Source organism: Petaurus breviceps, unplaced genomic scaffold (assembly GCF_028583685.1).
Source record: "Petaurus breviceps papuanus isolate PSGF00001 unplaced genomic scaffold, PetGlider_PUasm1.0 76, whole genome shotgun sequence".
NCBI lineage: Eukaryota > Metazoa > Chordata > Mammalia > Diprotodontia > Petauridae > Petaurus > Petaurus breviceps.
The window spans coordinates 63,871,006-63,894,122 of NW_027186473.1; the positions used below are offsets into that span (position 1 = coordinate 63,871,006).

General features: G+C 35.7%; 2 protein-coding genes across 7 annotated transcripts in view; both read left to right on the forward strand.

Annotated features, from left to right (window-relative positions):
- GRIA2 (glutamate ionotropic receptor AMPA type subunit 2) overlaps positions 1 to 23,117 on the forward strand; it is a 215,574-nt gene that overhangs the window by 31,267 nt on the left and 161,190 nt on the right. The window lies entirely within an intron of this gene.
- Positions 8,832 to 9,394, forward strand: LOC138174860 (large ribosomal subunit protein eL36-like). The gene has a single exon (XM_069105081.1). It carries the CDS (start codon positions 9,021 to 9,023, stop codon positions 9,336 to 9,338), a length of 318 nt encoding a protein of 105 aa, XP_068961182.1. The 5' UTR covers positions 8,832 to 9,020; the 3' UTR covers positions 9,339 to 9,394.

Consider the following 23,117-nt stretch of genomic DNA (forward strand, 5'->3'; position numbering starts at 1 on the left):
TATATATATATATATATATATATATACATACATATATTTATGTCTTTATATGAGGGTATGCAGGCATATGTATACATATGTGAATGTGTATATATGTTTACAGGCATACATAGATAGAGGGCTGTAACGTAATACCAAGGAAAGGCAACTTCCCAAGGTTCAAAATACCAGCATAGGTGCTCTCCATTTTATTCAGTGACAAACCAAGAACAGAGAAGGTCAAAACATGACATCATTCAAAATACAGCATTTACTAAGTGTGATTAAATAATCTCCAAGGACTACCCCACCCCAGGACCTTCCAATCATTCAATCAATTACAAAGTCCCTGTTCTAAACACTACTCCACCCCTAGGCTATACCTTCATTTAGTCCACCACAAAACCCCTCTTCTCAAATGGAGATTAGTTTCCAAACATAAGTAATCTACATTCATTTGTGCAACCACAGAACACAAAAAGGTCAAAAGTTCCCTACCCCTGGGCCACAATTGAATCTACCCCAGAGTTACATCAAGTTTAAGCACAGCACTTAATACTCAAATGGAGGTCTTTTCTTCATCTTGATGCGAGGCAAGTTCTCAGCAATCTTAGTTCCTGGGGAGACAAGGCTTAGCAAGGCCATAAGATACATTGCCTGTCCCTTCATTAATTCATCCTCTGCCTGTAGAACAGTCCTAGAACCCCTGAAAACATTAGCAAAACCCTCTCCCAGGATTTCTGTAAACATACAACAAGAAAATCCTTCTTCAGGGCTTCTGAACCAACAGAAAGGTTCCCAGACCCCTGCCACAAGAGCACTGTCCCTCACCAGTGGACAGTATTCACTCTGTCTGCAGGACAGTCTCCAGACCCCTGCAACAACAGCACTGCCCTTCACCAGTGGACAGTATTCACTCTCTGTCTGCAGGACAGTCTCAGGGCTTCTTAACCAAAAGCCAGGTTCCTGGTCTTCTTCAACAACAGGACTATCTTTCACCAGTGGACAAATCTGGCAAAACAACATCAAAACAGACAAAGTACCAGCACAACAGCCATGTCTCCTCAGTCCTTGGCAGCTCAGGGGGCAGGTCTCAAAAGTCCAGGGCAATTCAAAGTGGCTCTCAGCAATCCTTCTCAGTCTCTCTCTGCCTCCATGAGGTGCCGCTTCCAAAAAGTTCTCCTGCCTCTCTCTTGTCTCTCCAAATCTACGTCACCAGCTCCTCCCAGTTCAGGACTCTCTTTTCACATCAACAAGTCCATCCCACAGGTGGGATTAACAAGCTCTGGGTTTTAACACAATCAATTTGAAAACCAAGCCAATACAGGGGAATCTTTAATTGCCATTACTATCACAAGGGCACGGGACCAATTTAATAGGGAGGGATGATACTTAAAACGTGAAATTAAGAGGTGAGAGGAATATAATGAGAGGAGATGGGGAGAGACAGATTGGGGCAAACTATCTCATACAGAAGAGGCAAGGGAAAATGGTTACAATGGAGGGGAAGAATAGGAAGGCAAAAAGGAATGGGTCAACCTTATTCCTATTGAATCTGGCTTGAGGAGGGAGGGAAATACACACTAAATAGGGGATCTCACCCTCTAGGAGAATATGGGGGAAAGGGGATGAGAGGGGGGATGATGGAAGGGAGGGCAGGCTGGGGGGGAGGGAAGTTGGAAGCATCCACTTTTGAAAAGGGACAGGATCAAAGTAGAGAATAGAACAAGTGGGAGGTGGGATAAGAGGGAGGGAAATATAGTCAGTGTTTTACAATATATCTACTATGTTATTGTTTTGCATTACCCGCACATGTACAACCTATACTGAACTGCTTGTCTCCCCAGTGGGGGTGGGTGGTAGGGGGGGAAGGGAATGGATCTGGAATTGAAAGTTTTAAAATCAAATATTCAAATATATATATATATATGCATATATATGCGTGTGTGTGTGTGTGTACATACACATATATACTATTATTAATACCATCTTACATGTAATTAAGAAATAAGATATACAGGCACTGAGACATAGAGATCCCCTGGAAAAGTCAAAACAGGTATGGGAGAAAATATGGGAGAGAGCAGATTGGAGGTGGGGATATCCTGTGGGACTGCTGTTTGGGTGGGGGAAAAATGGGGAGAAAATTTGTAACTCAAAATCTGGCGGAAACGAATGATGTAAATCAGAAGTTGATAAAGCATTAAAAAAAAGACCTTCTAATTTTCTTAGTGTTTTCTTTTCTTCCAAATGAAATAGTCTGGTTTGTTATGGGGCATTCAGATGGGGAGGGTCTATCCTATGAGTGGGTTCACTTTGGTTTTTGTCTTACAATATCTTCTGATCTGACTTGTTTGGGTCTATGTGTTTTCTGAATTGGGCAGAACTTGGTTTTCCTTAAAGAAATATTAAGCAAGATTGAGCTCTTGCTTCATTATTTAAGGATTCCTGATTAAATAGATATATCACAAGATTACAACCCACCTATGCCTTAATAGATCTTATTATTATTATTATTATTATCAGTATTTTGTAAGTAGATTTATGTGATTCTATGACCAAAAGAATTTTCCATCTTGCACCAAAACTTTTGGTGGTGGGATTATAGATCTAAGGACCTCAGAATCCATCTAAGCCAATATCCTTATTTTACAAATGAGAAACATTATTCTTGTGAAGTTTGTTGTCCAAGGTCACACAAGCAGTGAGTGCCAGAAGTGGAATTTGAATCCAGGTTTTCTGAATATTCCTTCTCCTGTACTGCACTACCCCTCCTCTTTTGGGCAGAGTAGTTCTCAAATTAAAAAGAATCCATTGCCTGCCCTGTAGTTGAGACCTTTTGACCTAAGTTTGAGAGCACTTGTCAGATTTTGCACACTGAAGAAATAGCCCTTAAAAACTAAATTTTACCATCATGCCATGATAAAACATCAGATGAGTAGACACTTGTACTATAGAAATAAATTCCAGTAGGATGAAAGAGACTTGCATAGAGAGATTTTTTTTTATTTTTTTTCTCTCCATTTCTATCACTTAGCATAATTCAGATTGAGTGTGATATTTGGAAATTTTATCTGATATTCAGAAAAATTTTGAGAGATTTCTTATTAAAACTATAAATGGTAAAGAAACAGAACATTTTCCCCCCATCCAAGCACCAAGTCACTAGGGTCAGTGAAAAATTAACCCATATAATATATTGATTACTTGCAGATTATGCATTTAAACATCTTAAATGATGAGACTTCTAAGATTTTCTCAGTGGCCAAAATCATCACTTAATCACTTTTTTTTTCTTTTTAGAGGGCAATTGGGGTTAAGTGACTTGCCCAAAGTCACACAGCTAGTAAGTATGTCAAGTGTTCAGCCTCAGGGCTGCATTTGAACTCAGGTCCTCCTGACTTCAGGACTAGTGCTCTATTCAATGTTTCACTTAGCCGCCCCTACTTAATCACTCTTATAGTCAAATATTGTCTTACATCTAACAACTTTCCTTTGTGGCAATTTACCCCTTGTCCTGAGCTCCATTAGAGTGTGTGGTGCAGTGGAAAGAATACCATACTTGGAGAGAGAAAAGTGGGTTTAAATTCTGTATGTGATACTAGCTAGTTGTGTGACCTTGATCAAGCAACTTAGCCTCGGTTTTCTCATCTATAAAAAGGGAATGAAATAATATTTGCTTTCTAGTGTTTTGTGAGGATTACATGAGATGATATGAAACACATCACAACTATATAAAGATGAAGTACTATAAAAATGTGTTCTAACATTATTGCTATATACATTCTCCATAAATTTCAAGTTAGATAATTCTGCAATATAATTATTGAACATGCATTTTAAGTACTTTATATGTATATATGTACTTATATGTACCAGACTCTCTATTAAGTGTTGGAGATAGGAAAAAAAATAAAACAGGAATTTTTAAAGTGCTCTTTCAGATAACAATGAAATTTGCAATCTTCATGTGCATAGTGGACATATAAAGTTTTATTAATTTATTAACCACAGAATAGTAACCAAATCTTGTTATAGTTTTGTTTAAAAAAAATCAAAGAAAGAAATCAAAAAGAAAAATAACCCAACAGCAGCAACACGTACAGAGGGTTCATGCAAGAAAAATATTAAAATATTCCCACAATGAATACCTGTGCTACAATAAGAAAAATTGTGAGAATTGGGTGCTACAATAAGAAAATCGAGTGAATTAGGGTTATGAATCATAGAATCACAAAATTCAAATGGGAAAGGTACAACCTCTTCTCTCAAGGTACTTGCTGACCACTGGGGGAAGATGTGACAGGTACATAAATTACTTTAATGCAGTTTGTAATATTAGTGCATGAGAAAAAATAATTGCCATGAGAGATTCTGGTCATGTTTAATTTTGAAATAATAGAATTTCATTTACAACACATACTTTGATGTACAATTTATCATGACTCCTGGGATGTTTTTTCCTTTTCATCTACATACTTTGGATTTATTGTGGGCCTTTACAGGCAGCTAGATGGTACATTGGACAGAGTTCTGGAACCCAAGTCAGGAAGATCAGAGTTCAAATTTAGCTTCAAACACTTACTAGCTTTGCCATCTTGGTCAAATGACTTACAGTATGGGAATAATAATAGCACCCACCTCTCAGTTTGTTGTAAGGATAAAATGGGATGGTATTTGCAAAGTACTTTGCAAACAAAGTGCTATATGAAAGCAAACTATTGTTGTTATTATGTTGTGTGTGTTCTATAGCTTATTGCCTTTTAAAAATTTAATGATCACTTTTGTTTTTAAAAACACCTTAATAGGGGTGGCCAGGTAGCACAGCAAGTAAGAGCACCGGCTCCAGTGTTGAAAAGACCTGGAGATCGAATCCCGGGCTCAGACACTTAGCACCCACCCAGAAACACCTGGCGGTGTAACCTTGAGCAAGTTACTTAACCCCAATTGCTTAGGGGCAGCCAGGTGGCTGAGTGAGTAAGAGCACCGGCTCCAGTGTCGGGATGACCTGGATCAAATCCTGGGCTCAGACATTCAGCACCACACCCAGAAATAACTGGCCGTGTAACCTTGAGCAAGTTACTTAACCCTGATTGCTTTAAAAAAAAATTTAAAAAAACACCTTAATTTCCAAAAATACTCCTCCTTTTCCTACCCAGAAAACTAATCATCCCTTGAAAAAAATAGGAAAAGAAAGAATGAAAAAAGTTCAATAAAATTAACCAACACATGAACTGAAATGATAGCATATTGTTTTCAATAAACCATTAAAAAAAACTTTGGAGAACCCCAGAATCCTAGAATTCATCCAAACTATCTAGGCTAATCAACAGATGAACATAGCCTCTATGCTACATCAAACCTGCCAAGTGGTAATAATACATTTTCTTGAACCCCTCTGGTGCTACCTCCTGCTATAATCTATCCAAGATGAGAGAACTCATTTTCAGGAAATTCTTATAGGAAGCCTAAATCTGCCTCTCTGAAATTTCTAAGGTTTGCTCTTTATTTCACTCTCTGGGGCCAAATAGAAATCTATTATGATTTCCACATTACAGATTTAAAAATATTTAAGACAACTAATTCTTCTCTTTGCCAAATTAACCCTCCTCAGTCTCTTCAACCGATCTTTATATCGCATGATCTCAGGAATCTTTATCATTCTGGTTTACCTTCTTCTGCATATTTTCTAATCTATCATATTTTTTTTTTTGCTTTTTAGAGGGCAATTGGAGTTAAGCGACTTGCCCAAGGTAACACTGCTAGTTTTTGTGTTAAGTATCTGAGGCAGGATTTGAACTCAGGTCCTGATTCCAGGGCTGGTGTTCTATTTGCTGGGCCACCTAGCCACCACTGCCTTCATAGCTTTCTTAAAATGTATTCTGACCATGGTAGAATACAAAAGAACTTTAAATTTTCTAGTCTTGTATTTTTGAATGTATTCTACAATTGCATTAGTTTTTGTTTGTTTGTTTGTCAAACTTTCTGCTAACATGACTGTCAGGTCATTAAACTCACCAGATCTTTACCAGACAAACTGTTATCTAGATACAGCTTCCCTGTGTTGTACTCATAAAGTTTTTTTCTTAAACATAACACTAAACACTTATTCCTAATAAGTACCTTCTAATTATTTTATCCAAAGAGCACCAAAGACTATTTGGATAAAAAATAAGTTGAAAGGAATCTCAGAAGCCACATATTCCATTTTTTTCCTATTTTTTCTCATGACAAAACTGAGATTCAGACAGTTTAAGTGACTTGTCCAAGATGACACAGAAAATATCAAAGGTCTTCTAGCCAAGAAATGTATAACACTAAGTAGCTCTCAATAGTTCTAAATGCAGCCCAGAACAGAATAAAATATAATTGGGAAACATTTAACAAAATAAAATTTAAAAAATAGAACAAAACATTGCATTTTAAAACTGTCACTAGGTGGCTTGCAAGGATCCTTATACAGAAATTGGTGGCACCTATTTCAATTTGAGTTTGATATCACTGTTTCAAACTATCAAGATTATTTTTTGAATACTCACTTGATAATCTAGTCTGTTAGCTAACACTCTCAGCATTATGCCATCTACAAATTTGATAGTCATACTGCCTGTCTTTATTCAAATCACTGGTAAAATTTCAGTCAGAAAAGAACCATATACCTGAGTCATTTCACTAAAGAACTTCATTAAAGATGACATAGAATTATTTTTATTTAGAATTGTTGACATAGAAAAAAAAATTGACAAAATTTGCTTTGAAGTATTCTTTTTGTTCAGCCCTTTAATTGACTCTGAGTTCACTTCTATGTACTAGCTTCACTCCACATCTCTCCACCATAATGAAATATTTACCTAAATATTTTTTTAAAAACATTTTATACATTATATCTATTATTTCCTTATAACTTCTAATTTTGTAACCCTATAAAAATATTAGTGTAGCTTGATGGAAAAACTTGGATGCTTTGTGACACTTCCTTTTCTTCAGATTCAGTTAGCATTCTTTTAAGAAGATAATCTGGACTTTCAGGGATGTAGCCAAAATACTGTAGTAGAGAATTGAGTCAATTGAGTCCTCCCAACATTTCCCTCCAAACAACTTTAAAATAATGCCTCAAATTGAATTCTGGAGTGGCAGCGACATAAAAGTTCAGATTAAGACATTCTTCCAGTTGAAGATAATTTAAGGGGTCAAAAAGAGAGATTTGTGACACAGAGTATAGGATGATCTGAAGCCCACATGAATGAAGCAGTGCTGGGACCAGGTGGTGGTGATGGAAATGACAGGAGATTTAGGGGTTATCAACTTGGAAATGGTAAAAGAAACTGACAACTATTCAAAAAGAGATTGCTAGCACTGGACATAGGACGAGATGCTGTTTGTCAACTCTATGGTTTATATACATTTCTAGGTAATAGTTCAAGGATGGAGAGGAACACTTTTGGTCAAGAGGGAATGGAAGTCTCAGTGGGCAATATCGCTTTTGGTTCTAAGGGATCAAGTACCCTGAGGAAGAGTATCCTTTCTAGTTGCAAGGGAGCAGGACCCTGAGGAGCAGTATCATATGTAATTTGAAGGGACCAGAAGCTTTCCTAGGCAAAGACTAGAGTGCAGACTAGAACAGCAGTGGTCATACCCTTCCCCAAATCAGAAAACATCTAAACCTTCTGAACTACCTCTGAAAAGAGAGGTGCAAAAAAGTCTAAAGCACGAGGAATTCCCCTTGCCCCCTACACCAGGAACTGAACCCAACTTTAACATAAAGTTCAAAATCAAAAAATAAGATTAAAAACAAACAATGACAACAGAAAGAATCTGACCAAAAAAAGCTACTATGGTGACAGGGAAGATCAAGGCACAGTCTCAGAAGAAAACAATATAGCCAAAAGAGCTACAAGCAAAGCCTCAAAGAAAAAAAAAGTGAAATGGACATAAGCCTCAAAAGAATTCCTGGAAGATCTAAATAATTATTTTCAAAATCAAATGAGTAGTAGAGGGAAAAAAATGGGGAAAGCATTAAAAACAAAGGAAGAAAAATATGAACAGAGAATTAACTGTTTGGTAAAAGAGGTACAAAAATATGGAAGAAAATATCTCCTTAAAATGCAGAATTGGTCAAATGAAAAAAGAGCTAAAAAGTTTACTGAAGAAAATAATCTTTCCCCTCCTTAAGTTAAATTCAATGAGAGTAAGGTTGAACCATTCCCTTTCACCTTCCTGTTCTTCCCCTCCATTGTAACAGTGTTCTCTTGCCTCTTTTATATGAGATAATTTACCCTAATCTATCTTTCCCTTTCTCCTCCCAATAAATTCTTGTCTCACCTCTTAATTTTAATTTTTAGATATCATCCCTTCATATTCAACACATCCTGTGCCCTCTCTCTATGTATACATGTACACACATATGCACACACTTTCATATATATATTTATACACACATACATCCTCCTATACATACATATAGGTATATATTTGTGTGTGTGTGTGCTTGTGTGTGTGCGTGTGTGTATCCCTTTCAACTATCCTCATATTGAGAAAAGTCTATGAGTTACAATTATAGATTTCCATGTAGGAATGTAAATAGTTCAACTTTAATAAGCTCCTTAGGATTTTTTTCTTGTTTAGATTCTCTTGCTTCTCATATTTGAAAGTCAAATTTTCTCTTCAGCTCTGGTTTTTTCATCAAGGATGCTTGAAAATCTTCTATTTCACTGAATGACCATATTTTCCCCTGAAGCATTATACACAGTTTTGCTGGGTAGGTGATTCTTGGTTTTAATCCTAGCTCCTTTGACCTGAGGAATATCATATTTCAAGCCCTTCAGTCCCTTAATGTAGAAGTTTCTAGGTCTTGTGTTATCCTGATTGTGTTTCCACAATACTCAAATTGTTTCTTCCTGACTGCTTGCAGTATTTTCTCATTGACCAGGGAACTCTGGAATTTAGCTATAATATTCCTAAAAGTTTTCTTTTTGGAATTTTTTCAAGAAGTGATTGGTGGCCTTCTGCTGTGGCTGCCATTGGGGCTACATGCTGCAGCCATGGCTATCCAGTGCCCCATGGCCATGGGCCTCAACAAAGGCCACAAAGTTATGAAAAACATTTTGAAGCCGCGACCCTGCTGCCACCATGGGCGCTTGACCAAACACACAAAGTTTGTGAGAGATATGATCCGGGAGGTGTGTGGATTTTCCCCTTATGAAAGGTGGGCCATGGAATTGTTAAAAGTCTCCAAGGATAAGCGAGCCCTTAAGTTCATCAAAAAAAGGGTGGAAACTCACATCCGAGCCAAGAGGAAGAAAGAGGAACTCAGCAATGTTCTAGCTGCCATGTGGAAGGCTGCTGCCAAGAAGAACTAAACTGGACTCTACCAACCTGCTCCACTTACCCAATAAAGATTTGACAAATAAAAAAAGAGGTGATTGGTGAATTGTTTCAATTTCTATTTTGCCCTCTGGTTCTAGAATATCAAGGCAATTTTGCTTGATAATTCCTTGAAAGATGGACTCTTGGCTCTTTTTTTGATCATGGCTTTCAGGTAGCCCAATAATTTTAAAATTATTTCTCCTGGATCTGTTTTCTAGGTCAGTGGTTTTTCTAATGAGATATTTCACATTGCCTTCTATTTTTTTTCCTTTGTTTGGATCGGTTTTATAATATCTTGATTTCTCATAAAGTTATTAGCTTCCAGTTGATCCAATCTAATCTTGAAAGAATTATTCTCTTCAGTGAGTTTTTGAAATTCCTTTTCCATCTGGCCAATTCAACTTTTTAAGGCATTCTTCTCCTCATTGGCTTTTTGGGCCTCTTTTGCCATTTGAGTTAGTCTACTTTTTAAGGTGTTGTTTTCTTCAGTATTTTGGCACTCTCTTTTAGCAGGCTATTGACTTGCTTTTCATGATTTTCTTGCATCATTTTCATTTCTCTTCACAATTTTTCCTCCACTTCTCTTACTTGATTTTCAAAATCCTTCTTGAGCCGCTCCATGGCCTCTGACCAACTCATACTTTTCTTGGAAGCTTTTGATGGAGGAGTTCTGACTTTGTTGTCCTCCTCCAGTTCCATGCTTTCATCCTTTTTGTCCCCAAAAAAGGATTGTATGGGCTGATTGTGCTTCCTCTGCTTGCTCACCTTGCCAATTGCTTGACTTTTGAGTTTTTTGCCACAGTAGAACTCTCTTTACAGAATGGGAAGTATTTTGTCCCAAATTGCTGGGGTTTTTACAGCTTCTGGAGCTATTAGTTGGGCACCCTCTCTACAGTCCCCACAAACTCTGGCATACTGGTTTTCCTCTCCCCAGGACTACCACCTAAGACTTTGATCTAGATCCAAGCAGGTTGAAGAAAGAGCAAATATCCTCTGAATGTTCACTTGGTGCCCCTATGAGCTGTGGACCAGGAGCTCTGGAAGCAGCCATGCAGTAACAGCTCCATCTACCATGCCTCCACTGCTTCTTGCCCTGTGGAGAGGGGCCAGATTATACTCTTCCTTCATCCTTCTAACAGAGTTCCCCACTGACCTTTTTTTTCTCTTTGGTATTTATGGGTTGAGAAGTCTGGAAACCACCACAGCAGCTGGTGTTTCACTCTACTTAAGTGTGCTCCCACCTCTGCTGGAGTGGGCTGCCCTGGGGACAGAACCGTGGCTCACAGGGGACTGTGTGGCTCCCAGCATGCTGGGATAGACCTTTTCTTTTGGCCTGCCAGGCTGCCTTCAGTGGGAGATTTGCTTCTTTCTGTCACTTTGTGGGTTTTGTAGTTTCAAAATTTGTTTAGAGTCATTTTTTACAGGTATTAGAAGTGGTTGGAGCTGGAGCCCATACCAAGTTTATGCTTTTACTCTGCCACCTTGGCTCCACCCCCAAGAAAATAATTTTCTTTTTTTTTAAGCAATTGGAGCAAATAACTTGCTCAACGTTACACGCCCAGTTATTTTGTGTGGATGCTAAGTATAAGAGGCCAGAACTGATCCTGGGTCTCCCGATTCCAGGGGGCCAGTGCTCTTACTCACTGCTCCACCTAGTGGCCCCAAGAAAATAATTTCTTAAAAAAAAGAATTGGGTAAGTGTAAGTAAATGATTCCATGAGACATCCAAAAATAAAATAAATAAAATAAGTCAAAAGCATGAGAAAATTGAAGAAAATGTGAAATATCTCATTGGGAAAACAATTGAGTTGAGAAATAAATTGAAAAGATAATTTAAGAATATTAGCCTGCCTAAAAGTCATAATCAAAGAAAGAGCCGAGAAACCACATTTCAAGGAATTGTCAAGGAAAACTGGCTTGATATCCTAGGACCAGAGGGGAAATAGAAATTGAAAGGACCCATCAATCACCACACAAAAGAGATCCTAAAATTAAAACTCCTACTAATATTATAGTCAAATTCCAGATCTTCAAGGTCAAAGAGAAGATGCTTTAAACAACCAGAAAGGAACCATTTAAATACTGTGGAGCCACAGTCAGGATCACACAAGGTTTAACAGCTACCATGACTTGGTTCCTGTTAAAACCCCAAAAATCCCAAAAACCCCCCCCAAAAAAACAAAACAAAACAACAACAAAAAAATCATATATTTAATGAAAAAAGAGCATCTTCAAGCATTTCTGATGAAAATTCCAGAGCTGAAAAGAAAATTTGACTTTCAAATACCAGTCTCAAGTAGCAAAGAATACCCCCCAAACAAACAAACAAAAAACAACCAACTATATATGAAATAGAAATCATAAGTGATGCAATAAGGTTAAACATTTTACCTTTCTATATGTGAAAATGGTAGATACAACTTCTAAGAACTTTATAAGTTAAAAAGATTCTAAATAGCAAGAGGCCATTTGAGTGAGTCAATTATTTAGGAATGCTATGGAAAAAAGTGGATAGCTGAGAAAAAGGGGTGTCTGGGAGGAGAATAGGGAAGTTATATAACATAAAAGAGGTGTGCAAAAAAAAAATTTTCCAGTAGAGGGAAAAATTGTGGGGAAAGGAATGGGTTATACTTGAACCTCACTCACATCTAACTTGGTTCAAAGAGAGGAAAAAATATCCATGTATACATGCACACACATATATGTATGTAAATACATGTATACACAATACATATGTATACATACACATACATGCATATATCTATATAAACATATACTCAATTGGTAATAGAAGTTTATCTTATCCAATAGGGAAGTATAAGGGGAAGGGAGTAAGTTCATAAAATGGGAGAAGTGATAAAAGGGAGAACAGATAAAAGAAGACAGAGGTCAAAAGCAAAACAAACTTAAGAGGAAGGACATGATAATAAGAGAAAAGGATAACCATAAAAAATAGGATGGAGAGAAATCAACAGATAATAATTGTAACTGTGAATGTAAATGGAATGAAATCACCCTCAAAATGGAAGTGGATAGAAGAATGGATTAGAAACCATAATCCAACAAAATTCTGTTTATAAGAAAAATATACTTGAAATAGAGAAGAGAAATGCTCAGAGTTAAAATGAAGGACTGGAGCAGAATTTATTATACTTCAGTTGAAGAATAAAATAAAGAGGTAGCAATCATAATCTCAGACAAAGCAAAAGGAAAAACATAGACCCAACTTAAAGGGGATAAATGGAAGACATATCTTGTTCAAAGAAACCATAGACAATGAAATAATAGAAATATTAAACATATATACACCAAATGTCATAGAGTACAAATTCTTAAAGGAAAAGTTAAATGAAATAAAGGACAAAATAGATCATAATATTCTACTAGTGGGATATGTCAGCTATCCTGTCTAAGAACTAGATAAATCTAACCATAAAATATAATAAGAAAGAAATAAAGGAGATGAATAGAATCTTAGAAAACTTAGCTCTTATTAAAGGAGGGGAAATTGGGAATAGAAAGGAATATAACTTTATTCTCATCTATAAGTGGCATCTTCATGAAAATTGACCACATATTAGGGCATAAATACCTCATAACCAAATACAGAAAAGTAGAACTATTAAATGCACCCTTTTTAGGCCATGCTGTAATAACAATTACATTCAATAAAGAGCCATAGAAAACTAGATTAAAACTTAAATGAAAACTAAATAATCTAAAGAATGATTTGGTCAAAGAAGAAACAATGGAAACAATCAATAATTTCATTAAAGAAAGTGACAACAATGAGACAATGTCCCCAAATTTATGGAATGCAGCCAAAGCAGTAGTTAGGGAAAAAAAAATCCATATCTCTACTTGTGTATATCAAGAAAAGAAATAAAGAACAGATCAACAAATTGGACATGCAATGAACAAAACTACAAGAAGAACAAATTAAACATCCCCAATTAAATACCAAAATAGAAATCCTAAAAATCAAAGGAGACATTAATAAAACTGAAAGTGAAAACAATTGAACTGATAAATAGAACTAGAGATCATTTAATGAAAATCCAGTAACATAGATAACCCATTGGTTAATTTGATTTAAAAAAAGTAAAGAAAACCAAATTACCAGTATCAAAAATGAAATTAAAGCAATTATGAGGAGTTATTTTGCCCAATTATATGGCAGAAAACTGACAATCTAAGTGATATATAAGGATATCTACACAAATGTCAACTGCCAAGATGAACAGAAGATGAAAGAGTACTTAAATAACCTGTATGCATAAAAGAAATGGAATAAATTATCAATGAGCTCCCTAACCTGATGGATTTACAAGTGAATTCTACCAAACATGTAAAGAACAATTAATCTCAATGCTATATTAACTATTTGGGGGAAAATAGGTTAAACAAAGAATTATAGCAAGGTCATACAGTTAGTAGATGTCTGAGACCAGATTTGAACCCATGAAGATGAATTCCTGATTCCAATACTAATAATATGCCCTATGTTACCTAGCTGCCCTTCCAGGTACTTAATAAAAGCATAAATGTTTCAAACTACAATAATTATGTACCTCACCACACTAAGGAACAAAAAACTTAATTTACACGTGAGGTGTTTGTTTGAAGCTAATTTTCTGCCTGAAGTTTTAAGGAATAGACGTCATCCTTACCCTGCTAGCCATTTGGAACAGCCAAAGTCCCCATACCTATCCAATTAAGTTTTTGATTTCTTCTTCATCTCTTCTTTGCGCTTCTTATTTTGTCCCTTTTGTTATTATTTCAACTTTCCTTCTGTTTATCTCCTAGAGGTCTGGCAATCAGAACAGATTTCTGATGTAACTGAATTTGACTTACATTATATTGGGAGAACATGAAATTTCTAAATTATAATGAATATGAAATGTGGTATTCATTTAATCAAAGAAATATAAACTGTAGTAGCTGACTTATCTTCTTTGTGAGAAATCTTGTTTTAGTCCTTGTGTGAGAGAAGGGGTGTGTGGAGGAGTGGGACCCACAGAGAAGGAATTTCCAAGAAAACAAGTGTTCTGTAGAAAACTACTTGAAAGTTACCATGGGGCTTTTGGATCTGAAAAATAGAGTAGTTAAAAGGATATAGAATGGACCTGTAATTTAATTGCATAAAGAAACTCCATTTACTGAGACAGGCCAGTACCTCTTCTCCAATTTATAATGTTACAGAATTACTTTGAATATTATATGGTCAAATGACTCGATCAGGGTCACACAGACAACATCAGAATCGAGACTTGAACTCCTATCTTTCTGTCTTTGAGGCTGGTTTTTTATTAGCTACACAGTACTGCATTTCCAGTGATATGTGTATATGTAAGTATAAAATTAATCACCTGCATCATTAAAATAAATCTATGATTTTATTGCTGCTGTGATTTCCTAACTGACTCTAATTTAATCCTATTAACTTAATACATAACTTTTGTGAGTTGTGGCTAGGAAAAAAGTGGCCTACTAACGAAATCTTTGTTGAGGAACCTCTCTAAACCTAGTCCCTCTCAGATGTCAGATACACAGTCCATTACCCATACTCATCTCTTCAGCTTAATAGTATCTGCCAGAGTTTCTACTATATTGGCCTTGTCTCTAAGGACCTAGGGTCACTTCTATGTGTTGCAGAAGCAGTGAAGAAGGACTTTTGTGAATGTCACTAAAAAAAACAAAACAGAATGCCCCATCTCCTAACAGGTCTCAATGTCTAGTCCTTTTCAAAATCCCTTCAGGTAAAATCAAATTTTGTTTTGTAATGCAGCTAATTTAATAATAGATAATTTTATTAGCTCTTATTCCTTCTCTCCATGAAAAATGAGCATTTTTAAGTACCTGACATAACTTTATTCACTATTTAGTGTATGACTTAATGAGGTACTAAGTTAGTTTATATTCAAAACTCTTCTCTGTTCATTAAATATTAACAGAAACTCACTCTTCTGAAGATTAATCCATAACATGTCCTCAAACTAGTACCATAATTATTTTTAGTATTTTCTCAATTAACCATTAGAATATGAAACCACTGCTGTGCACAAAAATCATCACTCCTTTGGAAAAGTCCTAATTTTTCCCCCTTCTTATTGCCCCTGCTAAGCTTCCTTATCTCCTTTCGGCCTATTTTATCCTTTTGAAAATCTAGTTAGACCCAGTTCCTCATAGTTAATCAACAGTAAACAGGAGTTTCTATTATCATCTTAAGGTTTTTCTTTCCCAAAATCCAATCAGTGAGCCCTAATAACACATATGAGCCTTAAGGATATGTTTCTATAAATAAACAATTCTTAGATGATCTATGGATGTTACTTACTCATCTAGTGTCTTTGTTGGATTCACTTCATACTGAAGACTACTACATACTGATCTCTTTGTCCCCAATGAGGCTTGAATGATACAATAGAAAGAACTTTGTATATGAATTTCTAGGGACTGGTTTTCAAACCTGGAATTATCACTATCTGTACCATCTTTGTCAAGTCACTTAATTGACTTGGGCCCCAGATTTTTCATCTGTCAAATGAAAGAGTTGTACTTGATGACCTCTACATTCCCTTTCAGCTTTAAAGCTAAGTATTCACTTCTGGGAAAATGTACTTTACCTTAAACCCACATCATTTTTCTTAGTAATAACAAAGTGTTTTATGCCCACCAATAAAGCTGATGTTGTGGTTCAATTGTAAGACTAATGAAGATACATATCTTTTCAATAAAAAGGCCAAGCAGAGAGGAATGCAACTCCAATAAATATTGTTAGTAGCAAAGGGTACAATGATGAAGTTATTTCTTGAATTATTTGTGATTGGGGTCTCTCTATGAAATTTAGAGGGATGGTGTAAGCTAGTGAAGTTTTATTAGATCAGTCTAAAGGAGGACAAAGAACCACTGATATGCTCTGCATTCTACTTTTTCTTCACCAAAATAAAAGCATGCTCTTGATTCAAACCTACAATTCCAAGCAAAATATCCCAAATCAGGATATTTTAGACAATATCTAATTCTTATCATAGGGCCATACTAGACTATTTGCCTCTATTTGACCAATGATATATGAGTTCTAAATCAAAGAAATGGTCGGTTTCTTTTCATAACTGATGCAGAAAGCAGCTGTGATTTTTCAGAATAAGAAACTATGACCATCAATACATATTTTGATCATCTAGAACTTAGACCTGTGAAACATACAAGTTAAATGACTTGATTCTGGTCACATAACTAAGGACTGGAATTCTCTAGCTATGCCCCTGAGGTTAGCAAATGAAGAAAAATCAAAACTAATTCTCAGCCTCTATATTTTGCTATTCAACCAGCCTCATACACTGGCAATCTGAATTCTTGACTATGTATTGTCAGCCTTTTACCTGGTCTTATGGTTTTGACCCTGCTTCCATTACACACAATGCTTCCTACTGCTGGCTGCCAGCTCTTCTGATTGCTTTTTTTTTTTCTGAAAATCAGTCTGTCATCTTCCTATGCTTCCCCTGAATAAGCATTCTCCACAGTCTCTTTCTCCCTATTCTCCAAACTAGGGAGCATTTATTCAGCATCATGGACCCTAGATAGTTCCCATCCCTTGTCAGTCTATTACTTTTTTTCTTTCTCCTGGTCAGGGAATAGTATGAGTAAAATTAGGGAGTTGGAGAATTTTAAGACAAATTCCAAGAATGGTAAAGTGATTAGTTTCATTAGGAGTGAGGGCTTATATAAGAAAATAGTGGCAATAGTACAGTAAATGTAGACTAAGGCTAGATTATAGAGTACACAGAATGCCACAAGAAAAAGGGATTACTAACTTGGAATGCCATTATTAATTCTGACCGGAATAATCTAGAAAAAAAAAAAGTATGTCATCTTCTGAGAGAAGAAACAAATAAGGTATTGCTTGAATAAATCAAAAGAAAAATGTTATTTGGACAGGTTATTAAAAGGCTTTAGTGGGTAAAATATACCCTAAAACTAAAAAAAAAATTGTTGTTTTCATCATATGTGATTCTTATTATAACAATCCTTTCACAGCTACAAATATGTATCAGACTGTATACTTTCTGGCACATAATTAAGGAAAATAATTTACCCTGGCAAGTCAGCAAGTCACTGTAATCATTTAGTATTCAAAGAAACAGTGCCTGAAAAGGTGAATTGGACCTCTTTTTGTGTGTGTTACTTTCCATAAACAAGAGAGCAATCAGAGACTCTACGATTTATTATGAAGAAAGGGAGTTCAAGGAGGATCTTTATTTTTATTCATTCATCTATTCATTCATTCATTCATTCATTCATTCATTTATTTATATATTTGGTGGGGGAAGAAATTAAGGATGGGGTACAGTTTTGATATCATCCTAGTGAGGAACTCCTGAAATTGCAACTTATCTGTGACTTCTAGACTAAGAAAGTTGGTTGGGGGCACTGAGACTTTAATGGTCAAACATCTATGATCAACAATCAGTAGAAGCAAAAAGCAGGATCTGAACCCAGGTCTCCCTCTGTCCACTATGCCATGGTACCTCTCCAGGCCAGGATAATTTTCTTTCAATGAAAGAGCACTATGATGTTGTCTTAGCGACTGAAATATAAGAAATCACTTTTAAATGCATACAAAGATAATACATGTATGAGAGACTAAAAAGTTATGTTTTTAAGGTAAGGGAATACTTACCTATCAAACTTGATCTTTCCACTAAGGAAAGCCTACCTTGGAAATCCATGAGGATAATGGTCAAAATAGTAATTAACCTTATGTAATGCACTAAATAAACTAATGATAATAATTTACGAATCTTAAGCAAATCTAGCAAAATGTCAGTAAAATTGGCCATAATGAATTTCCCCCTCTCTCACCTGCTAAATCCAATGACTTGTCAAATCTATTCTGTTCTTCTCCTGAAACCATCCTCCCATTTATTCTTTTTCTTCTACCCATATGACTCTCACCTCCTTACTTTTTACCTGAACCATTGCCATATCCTCCTAATGGTTTTTCCTGTCACCAGTCTTTCTTCTGTAATTTATATTTGTATAGTTTCCAAACTGATGTTCTAAAGCTTCTCTTATTTCTTATTGGGCAAGACATATATTTAATCTGGCATTAAGATCCTTCACAAGCTGCCTCCAAATTATCTTTACAATATTATTTAATTAGTCTCCTTTATATATCCTTGTGTCAAGTGAAGTGGACTACTAGATAGCTCTTTTGTTGCTACTGAACAGAATTCTTATTAAAATACTTCTCTTCTTTCTATTCTCAAGTGCAATTTCCCCACCCATCCAGGAATACTTCTCTGATTCTTCTAGCCAAATAAGTTCTTTTTTTCATTTTTTTTCTCAGATTACTTTGTCTAGACTTTTCCATGTTATCCATTCCATTCTATTTTTATTATATCTGTTGTAATGGCTTCCACACTCATCTGGGAAGAATGTAAGACCCCTGAGGGTAAAGATTGTGTCATTTTCCATCTTGGTATCCTCAGTGTTTAACAGAGTTCCTTGCACATAATATTAAATACATATATTGAATCAAATTAAGTCACAAAATGATCACTGGCTAAGGAAACCCCAGCAAAATTAATCTAACGTCTAATAATTAAAAGGACACAGCCATTACTGTATAAATTCGCAAAGAGATGGAATAATGTCAGATAAATGATGTGGGAATAAAAAAAATTAATATTTATCAAATGAAAGAAAAAGTTAAATTTAAAAAATGATGTGAATTTGTAGTTTGACCTTTCGAGCTATTCCTTAATTATATCCCATACCTCAAAATGATTTCTGTGTTAAAGATTCTTAGAAGAGAACTTGCAAATTAAAAACAATAATCCAATCCCAATCCCCAACTACAGCCAAGCCATATTTTGACAGAAAAGACAAACAATGTTGGGTGATGAATTTTGCCTAGGGTAATTAACACATGCTCGCTTAAAATTTGACTTTCATAGCTGTCATTTAAATTTGTCAAGGAAGGCTTAGAATAGCTAGATTCTCATAAACAAGGTCAATCTTCTTGCTTAGATATTTCTCAAAGGTAGGAAAGCAGGAAGTAAAATTATATTAAGCCTTTCTTCTCCAAGGATCTATTAGCATAACCCTTTTTTTCTAAACATTTTGCCAAAATTCGATTGTGTTCTTAAATGTCAAATATATTAAAAAATATATTTAAAAGAATCTGCTTTTATTTCATTTGTTGCTGTTGTTTTTTTTTTTTTAATGATAATTTAAAGGCCCTTTCTGATTTTTATTTGGTTCTGTCTACAAAATATGGTTGGCCAGGTGGTTTCCAAAAAGTTCTGCTTTGATGTATGTAACTGAGCAAGATCTGCATATAAATGGATCATAGCATATGGCTAAATGTTCATTTAAAGGTGTGACAGCTTTTTCCTCCTGTTGCACTGAATCAATATAATGAGAGTCAGGTGCCTGCATTTAACTCTCTTGATAGAGGCATTTCACATTGTTTGGGGCTGTGTTTGTGCTACATTGATTCATGAAACATGTCTCATGATTCCAGTGTTTCCAGCGGAGTCCTATTGATGGGGGACGGGATCCCAATAGGTTCAGCAGGAATAATGATCTTATCTAAGACCAGAAAACCTGCAATATCATCTGGAAAGAATTCAAGGTCTCAGGCTTAATTGGAGTGAAAGTTGTAGAAGTTTATTGTTATGCTTCCATGAGAAGCTGGCAAGAGTCCTTTAGGGGACCTGCAAGTGAGAGGGGTACATGCTTTTACCTTTAAAGGATAGGGCTGCCATTGTCAGGGCTGACCAGAAGGGAGGGGCCTCAGTGCATAGACAAAGGTCAGAGCTGACCAAGAGGAGCATGTGAATAGGTAGTTTAGATAAGATTTGGGCCAGGTGAAGGAGACAAAAGGCAAGGATTAAGGAGGGTGTGGGCCAGGCCCAGAAGAAATGAAGAGATTAAGTAAGAACAAAGGAGTCACAGGGTGTTGTCTAGGTGGAGTGTGGGATAGGGAGAAGGGGCAGATCTCCAGGGTGGGAAAGGATAAATTGCAGTTACAATTGAACAGACTGGTTTTACAAGTTGGTTTCACAAATTGATCTAGACCCCAGGTACCCCATCACTATTACTCAAGTGGGGAATCAGGATCATGAAATTCTTTCAAAATTTAGTTGTTGCTGAACATACCTGGTGTACTTGATTCTTGGGCTTTGAAAGTCTTCAATGCCAAAGCCATACTTTTCAAGTTTGAAGTCAGGGTAAACAGCTCAAAACATATCTGACAGCAAAAAGTAACATACAAGCCCTCACATGTACTCTTCATCTAAATTCTGTTGGAACAGGGAGAAACTCAATTGGAATTCAGCCATTGGGTAAGAAAACAAACTACTTTGTAGCTTCCTAATTTGTCTAATTATTCTCAAAAACTTGGTGTGACATACACTGTTGATTTTATGCTGGGAAAGTACTACTAGTACTTCCTGTGAACTCTAAACTCTAATGCCTTGAAGTAAAGCTTTGGTTGCTCTCCCCTAATGGTCCCTTTGCCTGATCCATAGCAATGTGTGTACCTCTCCATTCCCTTCTTCTTCACTGATCCAACTTTTGCCACTTTTCTGATTTTTTTATTGCAAATCTTAGCATGTATGTCCAACCAACTGCAGATGTGAAAATTTCCTTATTCAACATGAAAGAATATATAGAATTAGAGTTCTATTGTCACTGAAATAAATCATCTTACTCTGAAAAAGGAAAGAAATATCACAAATAATTAGAAGTGTTGTAGACACAGAGATACAGATAATTCTCAACTATTCATGGTCATTCATGCATGAAAAGGGATGAGTAATAGGCCGCTATCAGAGCAGTCAGATATAGTGGTAAAAAGACCCATGACAAAGGTATCCCTGATAATTCAGGAAATGGGTAATGAGGTCTTTCAGGATTATAAGGCAGTGGTGTTACATTTTGTTTTCTTAGTTTGATTTGGGGGAACAGTTCTCCCAAAGGGTTCTATCAAACTAAGAAAACAAACACAGCAATTCCACAATCTTATGATCCTATGTTTCATAGATATAGATATATAGATACATATTTCATATATATACATACATATACATGCAAATATACACACATGGCTAAAGACTTATATATATAGTTTGAAAAGACATTATATATGCATGTATTCATCATTTTAAAGGATATATTCATATATATGAAAATATGTATAATGTTATATATATATATACAGACACACATACATCAACAAGAAAATTTTCACCATCTATGTGGTAGGCACTGTGTATTGAGGATACAAAGGGAAAGAAAAAGAAATAGTTTTTTACCTTCTAGAAACTTCAGTATTTTGTGAGAGGAAGGAGTTTGAATGAAGTCAATTTCCCAAACAGCTATATCATCCTTGGAATTAAGTGATGCTACAAATGAATGCAAGCATTAGTTAAGTTGTAGGATGCTAAAAAAGTATAGACAGGGCAAAAAGGCACCAGGATTTGTGGTATTTGGAAGGTCAGTTGTCTACAGTGGCTGTCATGATCATAAATTATTATTGAAATGGAAAAACTCCAAATGACCCCTTCACTAACCAGGTCTTAAAGCTCAAACTTGGCTTTGAAGTTTGAAGTTGAAGAGAAAAAAATGTAGATAATTTTGTGGACAAAAAGGAAGGAAATATTTTATTTTTCATTTTTATTTTTTTTTGATGAAGGTTAAGTGATTTGTCCAGGGTCACATAGCTAGTAAATGTCAAAGGTCAGATTTGAACTTAGGTCCTCCTGACTCCAGGGCTAGTGCTCTATTCACTGTGCCATCCAGCTTCCCCAGAAGGGAACATTTTGAATGAGTTATTTATTAGTTATTCATTAAACCATGGCTGGATTACCTTGCATTCTTCATATCCTTTAGAAATGTGATTAATCTGGCTTCCTGGGTGAGACTTTATAGTACCCAAAGTCTATTCAGGTCACACACCATTTGATGTTACTTATTTAATATCGCCTATAGATTTATCGATTCATAAACAAGGGAGTACATGGCAATGACAAATAAAAAAAAGGGGAAAGAAATATGGGAGAGTAGAAAGGACATAAAATGAGATTCAGGAAACCTGGTTAACCAACCAAATGAACTTAGACAAGTGATTCAAAACTCTCTATGTTTTACTTTCTTTATCTCACTTGAGTATAATAAAATAAGTTCAAACTACTTTATGGGTTTGCTTTGAGAAGTAAAGGAAAGCATAGATGTCAGAGTCTTTTTAAAAAGCTAATATACTATAGGCACAGAATATATTATTAGCTTTACTGTGTAAGACTTCATTTTGTTGTTGTATTACTCGTGTAATTCAAAAGAGCTTTAAAATCTTCATCAATTGAGTAGGCCAACATTCCAGAAAATGAAAAAAATATCCAATTTAGAAAATGCATGGCGATTACTGCAATGATTTCTTTGAACACTTCTGACTCAACAAACAAGGGTGGTAAATCAGTTTTAGCATCAACAACAAATAATAAATGCTAGCATTTATATAGTACTAAGGTTTACAAAATGTTATACATTTTCTCTAATCTGATACTCACAAAAACCCTGAGAGTACTTTTATTATTACCATTTTATAGATGAGGAAACTAAGTCTTAGAGAGGTCAAGTGACTTACCCAGGATCACAAAGGTAGCAAGTATCTGAGGTGGAACTTGAACTCAGGTCTTCTTGACTCCAATTCTAGGATTCAATCACTGGGGCACCTAGCTTCCTAATGTTACTTATGCCAGTTG

Bases quoted from the DNA above. Each gene is read 5' to 3' on its own strand.
- LOC138174860 (XM_069105081.1), top strand. From the start codon at position 9,021: ATGGCTATCCAGTGCCCCATGGCCATGGGCCTCAACAAAGGCCACAAA.